The sequence below is a fragment of the Cinclus cinclus genome, chromosome Z, assembly GCF_963662255.1.
Source record: "Cinclus cinclus chromosome Z, bCinCin1.1, whole genome shotgun sequence".
Lineage (NCBI taxonomy): Eukaryota > Metazoa > Chordata > Aves > Passeriformes > Cinclidae > Cinclus > Cinclus cinclus.
The window spans coordinates 13,118,761-13,135,684 of NC_085084.1; the positions used below are offsets into that span (position 1 = coordinate 13,118,761).

The window sequence follows — 16,924 nt, forward strand, 5'->3', positions numbered from 1 at the left end:
CTGGATGTTTGGATATCGAGGGGTTTCCCTCTTCCCTCCCCTCCCCCTTGTCACTAGGGCCCAGTCAACAGGTATCTTAGCATGACAATGGGGAAAATTCCACAGAGGGAAAAGGGAAAAAAAAAAACTAAACAATAAACATACATTCTGAAGTACACTGAAGCAAGATTTTTGACATAGTCACTTGAAATCCAGATAAAACCCCTGAAACTTAAACACTTTACAACAGAGTTACTAAATAAGCATTTATTTGATCTTTCAATGCAAGTACTGTGGCAATTTCCATCTTCCAAACATCTAGTATTCTCAATATAATTATTTTAATATAAACGGCTTTATAAATGAAAAGTAAATACAAAGGGTGAGGAGAAGAGGAAATAAAGTTAAAATTAGGTCATAGATAGTTACAGTAAGTCAACAATTACTATTAGTTCACTTTAAATTTTCTAAATATTTCACATAAGGATAAATGCTAACTGGCTAATTGAAAAAAAAAACCGTAGCTCTCTTAGAAAACTCTGTAGATTTTTAGTTAATTAAGCAAAGGTTGTTCATGATTTGATTAAATACAACTCTACTTAGCCATATCTTGATTTCTCTTCCAGTATTTTAATACATTTTATTAAAATACCGCAAACTGGCAGTCTGGTCAGATGCTCGCGCAGCACAAGGAACAGATTAGTACATCCCAAACTGCTCAAAGATTAACCTTTTATAAGAGATTAATACAATGGAAAATTGGGCAATGCAGAACATCCTGTAACAAAATCAGATGTCTAAATTCTTGGAGAAACAAATAGCATTGATCAGTTGCAACAGCTGTCTCATAACAAACAAATTTTAGCAACAGTTTTACTCTTAGTAACTATTTCTATGTAATTTAACCAGATCCATAGTCTTCTCACACAGCCTAAACATTTTTTCATCTATCATTCCATGTGTGTCAGTGGCCACATCCCATGCATAAAAGCAAGCATTCTCCAGTTATCTAAAATATTGCCCTTTTAATTTTCAGAATTATGCTGCTCTCAAATCATGCTCCAAATACTTGTGCAAATTGCCTTTCTCCAACTCTTCCTATTTTGTACTGGCATTGTGTCAGGAAAAGATAATTAATCCTTGACAGTCAGCAGTTTTCAAAATTTCTCACCACGTTCATTTTTCTCAGTGAAATTAAAGTAGTGATTTAGATCCTCTTGGGTGACATTATCTGTAGCTTGCTTTCCATTGACATTTTAGCCTTTTGTCTTTTCTTGTTCTTTTTCCTTTGGCTGGATCAATTACCTGTGACATATGCCAATTACAACAAACAAACCAAATCTTTCCCTTGTAACTTCACTGTCTCAAACAGTTATAGATTCATTCTGGTATAGGCAGAGAAACATGGTATGCCAATCTGGTCTTCACTGGTTCTGCATACCATTCCACACTAAATCTAAATTCCCCTCTCTTCTCTTCAGGCTTCCTACCAGTTCAGCCTGTACTTACTGACTCACTATGATTTCTTTTCTCTTTCCCAGGATCTCAGCACAAGACAATGCTTATTACCCCGAGTCTCCTCATAAAACCCAGCTCACGAAACTCCTTTCTGCAGGTCCTCCTCTTGTGCCATACACCTCATCCTCTTACATCAACTTTATTGATTAATAGTTATTTTTATTTGTAAGAATGGGAAAGACTCTGTTGGGTCTTTTATCTCCAGTTTTTTACTTCATCTCACCTCTCATCAGTCTGTATTATAGAAAACAGTAGTCTAGAATATAATCCCTGTTTATTAATGAAACAAATAGCTCCAAAATTAATGAAACTTGCTTTCTTATGGCTAAGAAATTAGAGGTTGAGCAGCAGCCCCAGCCAGCCCCCATCTTCCCTCTACAATAACCCCAGTGCTCTCCCACATTTCCAAGTTATTCATATAGCCACTCACAGAACTGGAAACATCGAGGGAAGGGGTTAAGAACCTGTCCACCATTTTGGTGTAATGGATCAACCTGGACAAATTTTAAGGAGCATGGAATTACAAATTTTTTTATCGGTTTTGTTGTTATCTTGCAAGAAAACACACTAGAGAGAAATGCCCACAAGAGTTCTCACTGTGGCAGACTGCAGCCTTCAATCAAGAACACTCTCCTTAAGCCCTCTTCATGTTCACTGTTGATTCAATATGACATGTGCCCAGATCCATGTTCTTTCATTAAGACAATGAAACACTTGTAGGGTTTACTACTGCAAATCTTAAGAAACAGGGATATTTCCATCCTCCTGGTTTTCACTAAATTACTGTGACAACATACAAGTAACATAAAACTTCTCATGCGAATCTATGTCTCACATTAAAGAGATAGGCCATGCTGGTACAGACACTGTCGGATAAATTCATGTTCCAGCTGGCATGTAAAATAAAATGAAAAGGGACAAACAGAAAACTCTTGCCTCACTGCCTTGGGCCATGGCAGCACCCTCAAGACACTGGAAGCATTGCGAAACATTGCTCCTGGAGTGTTGTCATCTCCCATCCAGTGGACGCCCCAGGAGGCATCCATCACCATGATCTCAGTCCTTCAAGGATGCAGCACACACCTGGCTCTCAGCTACATGACATCAGTGATTGGCTGCCATTTGGACAAGTATGAAAAGTTTGGCCAAGGAAACGTGTCTCATAGTCTTTGGAAACTAGAAGAAGAATGATGCATAACCGCACATGTATTCATTTATTTGTCCTTAAAAAACACATTTACACTTCCAATTACTGTTTAAAATAAACCTAAGTTTTCTGCCAATAAATACTTAAAATGCCTTTTCTAAAAGTATTCATACACAGCTCCAAGAAATATTCAGTCTTCAGCAAAGAACCAGATTAGTATTTAGTGCTCAAATATAATAATAGGTATAGTTTGCATAAGACTACACTTCTATTTGTGCAGCTCTACTCAAACCAAGATACCAATCCCACTGAATGCAATTTTTATTTAATACTGAAAAAACTGGGCTTCTGCAAGACTGTCCATGCCCAATGCAATATTGATATACCACATTTTAATGAGTTCAAAATAAATTTAAATGGCTTGATTGTGCCAAATAATACATTTCACAATAAAACCTTACATTTTAAGTCTTCCCACCCACTAACTTACGCTCCTTTTCACAGATAACAACTGTATTATTTCAGCTTAAAAACATTAAAAAATTGACTTATTGTGGGATTTTATTTCTCTCCACCATATCCCTTAAATAAGTAGTAGATCTTGCATGCAGATTTGCTAAAAACTTCAAGTCTTGATCCAAAAGAGGCAGCAGCATCTGCTTGCTCTCTATTTCAATACAATTTTGCATATATTTTAAAAGAAGTTGCAATTATATGTTCATTTAATTTTAGGTAATTTAATAACATTTTAATGATTCTGATACACATTTTTTTCCCTCTGGATGTGTAAGGCTTCAAGGAAAGACAATGAAAATCCAGACACTGCTGAAAGTCTGTGTTACTGTGTCTTGGTTACAGAAAAAACTGAATGGAGCTTTTAATGCTATTTATTCCATACCACATACATCATTGCTGTGGTCAATGGGGGTGTGGTCCCAGCAGGAAAAGCCAAGGAGCAGGAGGGGAAGTGCACCATCTTGCCCGGCTCTCTCCAGGGAGAAGGTATCAGGATCAGCCAGGTGGATCTAGCCCCTCTTCACCACCATCAGTCAGTCCCTTTCCCATTCCACCGAGCTGTGGTTTTAAGATGTGGTGCTGAAGGACAGCAATGCCAAGAGTCCAAGACAACTGCTCCAGGGAATATTAGAAAAAAGGAGGGAGGGAAGGGGCAGCACAGAGCCAAGGTCAGTGAGCCATTCAATGCCCAAGCCTCAGCAGAGCTGAGAGAAGGTGGCAGGGCCAGAGAAGGCTGTGCAGAACCAAATTATTGGAATGGTCCAGGGCAGTGGCACAGTACAAGATTCAGAGGGGTTTCCTTGCCCTACTTAGACTGGGCTGGGGGAATGAGAACATGAAGCCACCGGAGCTCTCATGGCCACATTGCCTTTGTCTGGAGTACATAGCAAGCACTGTCTCTGAGAAGCATTTCTTCTCTTGTTCTCAGTGTTTGTGGTTGGGACACCCTCTTACATACTTTTCTCGCTACTGATATAGTTATTGTAATTTTAGTAAATTGTTATTTTAACTCAAAATCTCTTCTTATTGTCTCTCCATTATCAGAAGGCACAGGGGGAAAGGGAACAGCATGGTTAGAATTTGGTTCCCTGCAGTTGTTAAAACCAGCATGTGCTGAAAGTAAAACTTGGATTTGAAAAATGCAAGTTATTCCAAACTCATGCTACCACACAAGTAGTCCCAAATCCTTAGAGGGGTGTAAAGGCCATGCCTGAGGTTAGGCAGGGACTTTACTGCCCCGGGGTGCAGTCTGTAAAAGCATGCAAGGCTTGACTCCTGAGGCACCCTGAACTGGAAACTCCAGCTGCTCACAGTGGAAGGTATTTGCTCTGTTAACAGATCACTGGGGAGCACCAGGCATACTTGAAGACAATCAACAATACAGTATAGCTGGAGTCTTATTTCCCCAAATATCCTATAACTCAATGAAGCTGGTGAATTAAACTGGATTTAATAACCCAAGTGAGATTATACTTTAGAGTTGAGAAAAGTGGTGAATATGCTTATTATGAAATAGCAGAAAAGCTATTCTGTTTCAGATCATCCCTCTGAAACAAATACAATCAGCAGCTCTGCAAACTTCACCAATACATAAACAAGCTTTTTTTATTATCAAAACTAGCATAGCTGGTATCCAGGCACAGCCCAAATTAATACTAGAAAACAGCTGGAGTAATCGGTCATAATCCTGCTAATTAAAAACAAGTGTTAGAGCCTAAATTCATTTGATTTAGCAGTATTCTTTCCAAATGCTATGACTGCACCTTGCTCTAAACAAGAGTAATACCCTCACAACTTGCACTTGACCTGTTGTGTAAATAAACATTTATAATCCTTTACTAAATACAACAGCAGAACAACACTGAAGAAAGTAACACATTTTCATATCAATAGATTCAGCAGTCTTTAATGCGGAATAATATCCTGTTTTCTCAAACAATAGTACTTAAGTACTTAAAATATGCAATACATTATTGTGCTCAAGGGTTTTTGGGGGGAAGGGATTCACTACTGCAGGGAAATGCCCACTTCCTAGACACCTGTCACAATAATCCCACTTCAATAAACAATGATCTAAACCCTTTATAAGCATTATACAAGAGATAACCACAGTTGTTTCCAGTCAGGCCAATGATTATAACCAAAGCAACCATGTCACAAAGTTAAGTCTAGGTACCATGTTTGTGAAGATGAACTCCTTTGAATTCTGCAGAGGGACATTAAAGTACCACTGACCTCAAGGTACACTTGCAAATCACTGCAGAACTACTATCATTCTTCACTGGCATAGGTACTGCTCTGGCAACAGCCAAATGCATTTTTACAGCCTATTTTTGACAACACATGAAATGCCTTTTACTTCAGTTGCTCATTTCTCCCTGATAATAACACAATTTATAATAATATTCATTAGTCAGTTATTCCTGAAAAAGGCGGATGACTGCTTAGAATTACACAATATCCAAAAATACTCATATGTTTTGCACTTTTCTCACTGTAAGTTTATTCCAAGATTCAGCAGTCCCTTTCAACAGTAGAGTTATGGCTTTGTTTACTGCCTTCTCCCAACAGCCAGAACGATGGTCTCATAGTCTGAACTGACAGCTGCATGAGACAATACCCAGTGTGTAACTACCAAGTAAGTACCTACCATCTATTAAATGTGTACTAGTGGTCGTCGTTTGTGTGTCTTGCAGGAATCAAAACACATGGTTATTCAAATTTGGATAACCAAACAAGGAAAAAGCCGAGGTTACCTGAGGAGAAGCTATGCTGCATAACATTAAGAGCAGACACCAGCAGAGACGGCCCTCACAGACATGCGAGCCGGCCACTGGGGAAAGGCGTGAGAGCGAGGGAAGCCTAACTCCAGCCTCCGAGACACCTTTCCTCTGCATAGTTTATGCAACAAAGGTCTGAGGGAGGTCGCTCCTGCAGCGGAGCAGGAGCACAGCTGGGAGCGCTGCGCCCACGGCTCGGGCCCGCCACACGCCGGTCACGGCGTCCGGGGGCAGCGCAGGGCTCCGCCGTTCCGCCCTGAGGCGAAGGGCGCTACTCAACAGCGAGCGAGAGAGGGCAGATCTTACACTCGGCCGTAGCCGTTCTTCGCCTCGCCTCAGCTCCCTTCCCCAGAGGTCGCCCTCCCACCTCTCCTCACCTCAGCTCCCTGCCCGCCTCCTCTCCTCTCCCCAGGGACTACCATCCCTCCCGCCCGACCTCTCCACCCGGCCTTGTACGCAGAGGGGCGACACGAGCCGGCACTCACCGCGCTGCTGTCGCCGTCCTCCGTCCGCTGGTCCTGGATCCTGCCGGCGGTGGGCGAGCCCTGCAGCAGCTGCTCCAAGCAGGCGGTGCTGGGCAGCGAGGAGCTCTTCTGGTGGGACAGGTGCGCCCCGGGCCGGCGCCCCTCCCTGCCGCCCGCCGGCCCCTCACAGCCGGCGGCGGGCTCCGGGCGGCGGCCGGGCGGCGGCCCCTTGCCTTGGGGAAGCAGGTGCTCCCGCAGGCGGCGCAGGGCGGAGCCGGACTCGCCGGCCGGCTCCAGCGGCTCGGCGGCCGAGCAGCATAGATTGGGCTGGGAGGACGAAAAGACGCGGTCTAGCACTTGCCGCCGCCGCTTGAAGCCGCTCCACTTGCCGCCGGCCGCCGCCGGCGGGGCGAGGGGCTCCGCAGTGCGGCGCTCGGCAGCTGCCCGCCCGCCGCCGCTCCGGCCCTTGCCCCCCAGCTGCAGGTTCTTCCACAGTCGGGCCTGGAAGGAAGTCGCCGGCTCTGGTTCGTTCGGCTTCTCCCCTGTGGTCACTCGGGGTTCCTTGCCCGGCTCCATCCTTCTCTTCCAGCGTTTGGAGCGGCGACAACAGCAGCAGCAGCAGCCGCAGCAGAGCCCGCCGGAGCCCGTCGCCCTCTCTCCGGTGCGGGGCGGGCCGAAACGGAGCGGCGCTCGCTGCCGGAACGAGCGCAGGGCTCCGCCGCGCCGCCCCCGCTCAGCGTGGCGCGCCCGAGGGAGGATGGTGCTACAGCCGTGATGCTGAAGATAAAGGAAGGACGAATCTGCCACCCTAGCCCATCTGGGCAGAAAGTTTGCCACCCTAAGCCCACAACCCTGGGTGGTCCCTCGGTGGCTGAGGGCGGTGCTAAACCTGGCAAAAAAAGTTACCGGCGAGGTGCAGGGGGAGCGGCGGCTCGCATGTAGGTACATGCAGCAATCTACATGAGGACGTGGCGGGAGGGGGCTTGCCCTGCCCACCACCCCACCTGTTTCCTGCAGGACAGACGGCCTCCCCGTGCGGGATGCTGGGAGGGCGCACGGCCCGGAGGCCGCGGTGGCGGACTGTGAGCACCCCGGTACTGCAGTCTCCGTGGGGCCGGGAAGCATCCTGGTCCCTGGGTGAAGGTGGGAACGTGAGCCGGCTCCGTAGCCATCAGGTGTTATCCGCGACCTGCGGTAACTTCGTGGAGGAAAGGTTCAGTGGGATTTCCTCACGCACGTACAGAAAGTGCTACGGGAAATAGCGGCCTTGTCACAGGCTCTGTCCTTCAGATGCAGCAGTGGGTACAGAGTGCAGAGTTCAGAGCCCGGCCCGGCAGGACCCGCCAGGTACGGGGGGAACAACCCTCAGCTCCTCTGCCGTTCTCGTCTTTTTTAAATTTACCAAAACAAACAAACAAAAAAATTTTCTTATCATAGCATGCTGTGCTAGTAGCCCCACTGCTGTATTTTTGGATATTTTTTTTTAATTAAAATCACACCAGCAATGTGATTTCAGAATGAATATTTTATGTTCTGTGAAACAAACAAGCAAAAGAAATTTTTATATGTCGAGTGAGCCTTTGTGCAGTGTACTTTTGGGTATCATTTAAAAAGACACTTCTCACAATGGAGGATTTGGCGTCCTATATTCAACTTCCCCAGTAAAATTTGCAACCAGGCATTTGACAGTACAACTTTTGCTGAACAGAATATGAGGCAAATTAAAAGTACTTAGATAAAATGTGCATTTCCAAATCATTAGGGTCTTGGGAATTCAATCTACAGTATTTGAGAAAACAGCCAAAATAACCTCTGAACCACTGGAGGTTATTTTCGAGTAGTCTTGCCAATTAACTCTTGTTTTAGGACCAGAAAAAAAGGCAAAGATAGTCAGAGAAAAAAAAGGATAGAAAATTATAGATCATTTGATCCCTCTCAGTGAATCCAAATAATCAGCTTCTAACTACCTGGAAGCAAAAGCATCAGGTAGCAAAGCTCAAATGGATCATGATCTGCAAAAAGCTTATGTCCAAATGTCTGAGTTGATATCTTTAAATCAAAGAAGGAATTTGCTAAAATGAAAATTCTTTAAAATATTTGTTTTCTTGTAAATAATATGTTTACTCAACAAGCAGGACTCAAAAGAATAAAATAAGAAAATTTTTAGCCTTTTTCACTCTCCCCAGCTACATTGAGGAGAGTGAAAAAGGCTAAAAAATATTTAAATATATTTATCTGCCTTGTGTTTGACTCTTTTTATTTCAACCTTACACTTAAAACATGAAATAAGCAGCTTTTCAGATAAATTTTCTGTTAAAGTGATGACTCTTCATAAACTCGATAGATATAAGAAGACTACAACAGTGTATTCAGAAAAGCTTACTTTATTAAATATACCGAACTACCCATACCTTTAAATGACAGCTATTTTATCCAGTGATCATATTTTCCGAAAAAAAAGAAAAAAAAAAAAACCCAAAACCAAACCAAACAAACAAACAAACCAGGAAATTTGCTGTTTGTATAGACATATTCCTTTCAGCAACTAATCCTGGAAGCTTGTAGTCTGGGAGGAATGTACCCAAGCCTCTGTGTGGCTTGTGCTGGATTTTTATGACCCATGCATTGAGTAGTTCCAAGTAACATACTAACAGGCCTTCTGATTCTTTTTCCACAAAAGCCAGCATAAACTTTCCTTACGTTAAAATTGTGCCATTACCAAATCTGTCTAGCCTGCCTCTTTTTTATCCAACCAGCAAGTAGACTTGCTTACAAACAAAAGGGTCAAAGTATCTTTGCTTGTTTAGTTGCAGAAACACTAATCGTCCTGGGACAAAATCTGTCTGGCCTGACAAGACAGTAAATGGCTGTGCGACAGCAAACAGAGTGGGATTATTCTAAAATTAATTCAGATCAGGTCACCATAAACAGTTTTACAACACCGTGAGTCATTCTGCATACTGAATTACCTGAGTTACATTCATTTGTTGAAGTTGAAACAGAATTTGGCAGAAAGATCACAGCAAAACCTCAAGCTACATTCAAACAGAAATCTCAATATTTAACAAGAAGAACATGGATTTAACACCTGTACAGATGAGAATAATACTTCTAAATATACAGGTAAACCTTTCTTAACCTTATAAATAAGGATATCTGAAAATATTTCTTTATGCCATATTACTTCAGTATTTTGAAAGCTAAAATAAAACAGGAGAACAGTGACAATAAAAAGAATTGCTTGGCATTTCAAACTGAAACCCAAGGAGATAAAGAATGTCTTCTCTATTTCCAGCTTATCAGCTATACATGTCAAAAAAGGAAGAACATTTTCTGAGGAAGGCAACTATCAGTCTCCTCAGAGCTGTATTCCATATATATATGTCATCATTGTAAAGAGTTTAATCTAAATTTATAAAACAAATATATCACTGAAAGCTAAGAACCCTGCATTTTTAAAAAATATATATTTTAATACTTTTTCAGCCTATGACCAAAAGCCCCAAATTTCTCCAGTCCTTTATATCAAGTAAAAGTTTTTGGTTTGGTTTTGCTTATTTCTTGAAAATGAAAGAAGTTACTTTGTTGCTTCTGATATTTGTGTCATTTTATATATATGTATCTATATCTAGAAATAGATTTAATTTTTTAGTTAACTCCCCTGTTTGAAACACCCTTCCTTTTCCCATCATTCAGAATACAGCAAAGATGGTAATATTTTTGAATGCATAGCAGACATGTATCGGGAAAATATTTGTTTAAAGATGGCCATAGGCTCGAAGGCTGAACATGATTATGATCTTCTCAGGCTGGAACAATATTTTTAACCCCATTTGCACATTATTTTGCCTTGTTCTTTCTCAGTGTTTCTTCAGCCTGAATTATTACAGATTTGTATTTATTTTTTTTCATCTGAGTTATGTTTCAGTTCTAAAACACAGTTTTTAATGTTGTGTTTTACTTGTTTTTTTATCCATATTAACAATGGAACACTGGCATCCCACTAATGAAATTTAGGTCTTGGCATGATGAACTGTCTCTCAGATGAATTCTCCCCAATCTGTTGTAAGCAAGTTTCACATTTTGAAGATAAACGTATATTCTTTAACTCCTCTTGTCCGTGGTTATTTTTACTGGAAATCTTCTAATTGAGTTTCAGCATGAGACAACAAATACAGTATAGAACATTGAAGCCAGAATAACTGAGAGCTTTGAAATTTTGGAAGTATTTAAACTGTGTCGTATGATTTGAAGCTTCAGGCAAACTTATCTATAAACAATATTATAATTCCTATCTTCACCCACAAGGACAATAATGAGTACATTTCTTCTTGGATTTTATACAGAAAATTATGTTCCTACCACATATGGCTCCTCTAATGTGATTAAACATACAATCTCACAAAGCCAATTGCAGCTTAGCTCTGCAAAATGCTTCATTGCCTTCATGTAGTTTTGAGTGTTTTTAACCAGCTATTAAGTTTTTGGGGTGTAACAATGATAATATAGATTCAGCTATTAATCTAGGATAGTGCAGTCTTCAAAATGTTTTTGTGAAGCAGGGGGACCTTCTTTATGGGAAAGTACCATCAAGATTTATAAGTTTCACTGTTATGAAAAGTTGATTCAATTTACTGGACATAGATTTCCCTTCCTTTCATGTACATCTTTGTCTCAAGTATTTTAATCATATTGTTAGCTTTCTGCTCATTCTTTAGATATTTGTTTGATAGTTGTTTTTGATCCCTAGCACAGTTCTTCTAATGACATTTACCAGAAGGTCTAGTGCAGCTCCTGGGAATAAAGGAAAGAAAAAGCCAAGTCACAGAGTTCAGCACTCATCTATATAACTGCAGCATTTCAAATTGTGTAGTCAGCCCATATACCAGTCCACATAAAACCGTGGAAAATCCAACAAGACATTCTCATGGCTGAGAAGAAGCAGGCTGTCCCTAGGTATCAAGATCTGGCACTCCTGATGTTCCAGAAAGGGAAAGGACAGGGAGTAATGGCTTTAACTGAAAGACAGTAGATTTAGATTAGGTATTAATAAGAAATTTTTCACTGTGAGGGTGGCGAGGCACAGGAACAGGCTGCCCAGACAAGCTGTGGATGTCCCAGCCCTGAAAATATCCAAGGTCAGACTGGAAGAGGCTCTGAGTAACCTGGTCTAGTGGAAAGTGTGTCTGCCCGTGTAAGGGAGTTGGAACAAGATGATCCTTAAGGTTCTTTCCAACCCAGCCATTCTATGAATCTGTGATTCAGATTGCACCACGGAACATACAGATTTTTTTTTTTTTAATGAGATCTGGCCTAGTTGTTCATTATCAATATTAGTACTAAATACCAGTAATATTAGGGTTTAATTTAGAAGTTTTAAGAGTGAATCTTTTAGCCCCTGACAGCTTTCACGTCTGTGTTGAAGCATCACCAATGGTGAACCTTTACCATTCCTGCTAATTCTTTCAGGTGTTTCCTGTTGACTCTGTAAAGATATATGAGGAACTGAGTATGTGCACCAAATACTGCAATACCCAGAACACTTACTGATTACCTTTACACTTAACCGATATTTATTTCAACTACCATTGAATGAACTTGGAGAGATTTTTTTTTCCTTTTTTAAACTTTTACTTAATCACAGATTATCTCTGCTTAAAATCAGTTACCCTCCCAACAGCATTCTGTGTTCTCAATATCCCAAGGAGATATAAGCATTAGAGCAGTTTTTTCCATTAATATTGCTGACATTTAGAATTGCCTCCAGATTCTGCAAGTGGCACTGGAGTGCTGTATTGCAATGAGCAATTTCAATTCCATTTTAAATGAAAGATTGTAGAAGACTCATGTGATCTCCTTCATTTCCTCTTCATCTTGGCGTAAGGAGGAGTAGGAAAGGAAAAGGTTGATAGCAGAATAATTTGGAGCTTGCATGTAAATATATAAATATAATCTGAATCACACAGTCTTTTCTGTTCTTTCATCAAACTGTTGAGCTCTTCTAAATATAATTTCATTTAAATTTCTGCTTTGGTTCATTTCTATTCAGGAATTACTAATAAGGTATAAATACAAGGCAATAAATTCTTTATTAGTATAAAGAAAACGACATATATAAACCCACATTATTACTCTTTCTTGTTTTGCACATAGTACATTTATCTAAGTATTAGACAGATTGTCTTAAATAAATTCTTCCATAAGCCATAGTCATTTCAGGCACAGAATATAAATTTTTCATTTTTCAGTCTTTGGAGTTCATCACATGGTCTTATGTTAAACATTTTAGAAGACCAGCCAAGTTTAGTGTCTTTTTAAGGAATAAACAATGTCTCTTGACTGCCTGATTTCTCAAGTACTGGCATGAGATACAGTTGTGTAAATTCTAAACTTTCATAAGTTCAGTTCTATGTCTGCTTTCCCCTGTTGTTTGACCTCAGATATCTCTCTTTACTGCATTTCAATCCAAAATACCATAAACTGACATATGGACCTGCAGGCCCTGGACCTGCCTTGTTTATATACCCATCTGTTCTGCACCTCCCAAAGAAGTTAATTGCTGCTTTTTTCCTAAAAAAAGCTTTACTACTTCCTTACAGATACCAAGGATTTACTAAGACAGCATTATTATTCCAAATACATATTTTCCCTCTCCTTTGCAAAACCTCTGTTCTCAGAAAACTGTTGTCTTTACTTCTATTGCTTGCTGTTGGCACATTTTGAATTTATTCAACCAGGAGTGAATCTAGCAGCTATATTACATGGCTTCTACAAACTCAAAATCTGGCTATATATAGCTGCCTGATTTTTCCCATGAGTCATGTTCTTTAAGCTGTTTCCCTGTCTAAGGACACTGAGAGCTATCTGATATGGAATTCAAAAATACCTTGGTTCCTAATTTTAACTGAAAGCTTTAATGCTTATTTTATCTGCAAATTCAGTCTTCTTGTTATAGCTGCCTATGAAGTTACCCAAATAAAAAATAATTTGGCTGTTTCTGTCCCTATTTTTTTCTTAATTTGGCTGTCTCCATACTCTTTTTTTCTTTTTTTTTTTTTGAGATTTCTGGGAGCACTGAAAATCAAAAGAGATTTCTGTAATTGTATAACTGTCTTTAACTGAGTATCATCTAATAAGGTTTTTACTTTGATGTATCATTTCAACTGCAATCTTATTTGACTGCCATCTTTCAGGTTTTGACAATCTATGTCTCAAGCCACTGTGGCCCCTTATAGCAGTCCTAGAGTAACAAGATTTTAATCACAGCCCTGAAATTCTGATATTTGACATGACAAAACTACCATTATCTCTCTATCTGTCATCTCCAAAATCCTCCTCAGTATTAGGACCCATCTCTGTAGCTGCTACTACTAGTTTAATCACTACTATGAGCTTCTCTCTTTTTAATATATATTTAGGTTTCTATTTTATTTTATTTTGTTTTGTTTTGTTTTATTTTATTTTGGCTCCCAGAACAATGACCAGCTTTTGGCAAAAGTTACTGATGCCACCGTTGCATTGCCATTCAGAGCCACATAGCCTATGCTTGGGCAGTTTCTTGAATTTACCTTGTTGCTTTTCTGTTCTCCCCATTCTTTACATCTTTCAGAGCTGATCACCTGCATGCTGGATAAAATTCAAGACCATCTGCTGCTCTTCTTTGATTTGCATCTATTAGCCATCTCCCTTGTGACTGCTTTAATACAAACATAAAGCACATTAGGGGATGGAGGAAGGAAGAAAAGAACTCTTCCTACCAACTAAGTCCTTATGAGCACCACATCCACTGATCCACTGTGACCACAATGGTCCCTGCTGCTATCACATAACCTGTGAATTGGGAATGATAAAAGCAGAAATAGCTCTGAGCATATATTTTGCCCCCAGAGACCAGTGAAGGCAAATGATAACTTTATTCCTTACTTTAATGCTCAAACAGTAACAAGAATTCATGCTGTCTCCCTCAGCTCTTCTAACACTGCGATGGATGTGTCAGCAGTGGCAAAAGGTAGAGGGCCCTTAAACATGAGATATGCCAGGTTGACTGTGCTTGGGTAAGACAGTGTCCTGTATCAGTGGGAAATGCTATGTGCTGCCTCTGGTGCACAGGTTCCTTGCCAGCAGGTGCCAGCAGTGCACACTGTGTGGTACAAACAGCAGAGGTTCGAGGAGGCCACCATCCAAACGTGCCCCACCTTGCCTCCTGCCTGTTAATACAAGTACAGAACAGACCCCAGATTCCTTAGTCACTGCTTTGCTCTGTGATCTGCTCCACAAGGAGACTGTCTTCCACAGCCACGTTATTTATCCCACATTGGTGAGGAATGGGAAGCTGTAGGAAAGAGGAGGCTCCCTTTTCTCTTTGTAAACTCTGGTAACTGAGAGAGCTCAGCCACTCTCTTCACTTCTCAGTGAGCATGTATTGTTGGTTGAGGTGGAGATTTTCAGAACAAGTCTAGTCCCCACTCCTGCCATAATCCCTTATCCTTGGGTGCCCCATACCTGAACAGCTTCACTAGGAATATGCCAAGACTGAGGCACATTTAGAGATAAAGAAACTGCTTCCTCAAATACTGCAGAACTAGGTGAACTAACCCCAGTGCAGATGATACTGGAGCAAGGACCCCTTGTCAACAGTTCAGACAGCACCAAGTTTCATATGAACAAACCTCCAGCAGTCTATGGGGATAAGAAAAGACACTGCTTCTCCTCCTCTCTTGTCAGAGAGGAGATAACACTTCTCATGGATTGTCTGTGCCTCCTCCTACCACTCCACTCCATGGTTACCTTCTGAAAATCCTGTAGTTATTCACAAAATTGTGAAATTGTTACTATTAAGTCTTTCTTGCGCCTTGTGTTGTGGTTTAGAGCAGGGAAACTGAAAATAACATTGTAAATAAACTTCCCATTTTAGAATTGGAACTGCAATTAAATGTAAATACATGTTCCAGTGTACTCCCAGAGAAGGTCATGTATTTAGTAAAAATGAAATCCTTTTTTTTAAGATTATAGCTAGGAACTCTAAGTTCTAGCAATTTTCTTTTTTTCCCCATGGCAAAGAATTGGTACACAACTGCTTTATTATTTATGTTGTTTTAAATGATATTATTTTTTTAACCATTATTCTGCCATAGGCATTGATTATCCTGTGGGTATTTTGGATATTTTTTTTTCTTTCTGGCATTTGAGTCAGCTTTTTAATATTCTAGAGTTTCACTGTAATTTATGTCTCCTTTTGGATGGCATTTAATCTGAGAAAGGAGAACATTTACTGACTGGCTCATTAAATGACTAAGGATGGAAATGAAGAAGGTTTACTCATCTTGTCTCCTTGATGCATTTTTCTATAAATCACAACTGCATTTTTCATAGCACACTGGTAAAAAGGGGTCTTATTTACTTATCCAAAACACTGCAGCATTTTGCTGGTCTGAATAAAGTAGAAGAAAACAACTTTATTTTTACTTAAGTTGACATGGAAGGTGAGCATATATATTTCACTTATAAACCATTTCAGTATCAGGCTTCTTACAAAAATCTGTTATAGCCACATTTAGGAATTGCCAGTGATTGCAAAGATGAACACAAGATTCAAGGCAATATATACAGTCAACTCGAGGCCTATAATGTACAGTATTAGGTGGGTATTAGAGCTTTCCAGGGGAAAGAACTCGATTACTCAATTATCTGTTAATTCTGTATGTGATACAGAACTTCATGATTTTCAACATCTCAAAGTTAGCCAAGACAAATTGATAATAGAAGAACCATTATCATCAAGATTGTTTTACCACAAGTTTAAACAAGGCTCAAGACAGCCTAGTCTTTATCACAACCTATCAACAGTTCCTGTTCCTGTAAAAGTGTCTTTGGATATTGTTCCACTGGGAGCATTTTATAGATTAAAAAAAAAAAAAGAAAAAGAAAAAATGGCAAAACACATTCTACATTATTATGGGGTTGACAGATAATCCTTTCAGGCAGTAATTTGGTGGTTGAGTGGGGCTTTTTGAGTGAAAGCTCTCCAGAGCAAATCCTACTACAAGATGCAGGCAAATTGGGCAAAGATATTTTGCCTAAAGTGGTGTTCAGTCAGATGGGATTCAAAAACCTCAGTTTCAAACATCATTCATCTTCCATAGTTCCACATGTGGAAATTCAGAAGTCATTTGTCTTCCATGATTCTAAACGAGGAAGACAAAATGAAACTACGAATAGAAAATTCACTGCTTTTGAGGCAAAATCCAGTGAAAAAGAAGTGGAGAGCAGTAAGACTACAAATATATATATATTATATATGCATATATATATATATATGCATAGTTTACATCCATAGCTTTGCAGACTAGACAGGTGGTTTTTAACAGTAAAATACAATGAGCTTACTTTAAGCCTTATGTAATCTACCTTTAAAAAACTGCTGCTTTCTGCTACAAGGAAGAGGACACAAAAAAACTGATTTCTGTTACCTTTTTTTTTTAAATGTTTTTCCAATCTATTTAGTGCCATGTTCCACAGAT

At 40.2% G+C, this 16,924-nt stretch overlaps 1 protein-coding gene across 1 annotated transcript in view; it reads right to left on the minus strand.

Annotated features, from left to right (window-relative positions):
* MCTP1 (multiple C2 and transmembrane domain containing 1) overlaps positions 1-7,635 on the minus strand; it is a 221,717-nt gene extending 214,082 nt beyond the window's left edge. Inside the window, exon 1 of the mRNA XM_062512666.1 lies at positions 6,426-7,635. Within this exon, the coding sequence (XP_062368650.1) occupies positions 6,426-7,529 (1,104 nt within the window). The 5' untranslated portion in view covers positions 7,530-7,635. The remainder of the gene's footprint in view (positions 1-6,425) is intronic.
* Between the last annotated feature and the right edge of the window lie 9,289 nt (positions 7,636-16,924).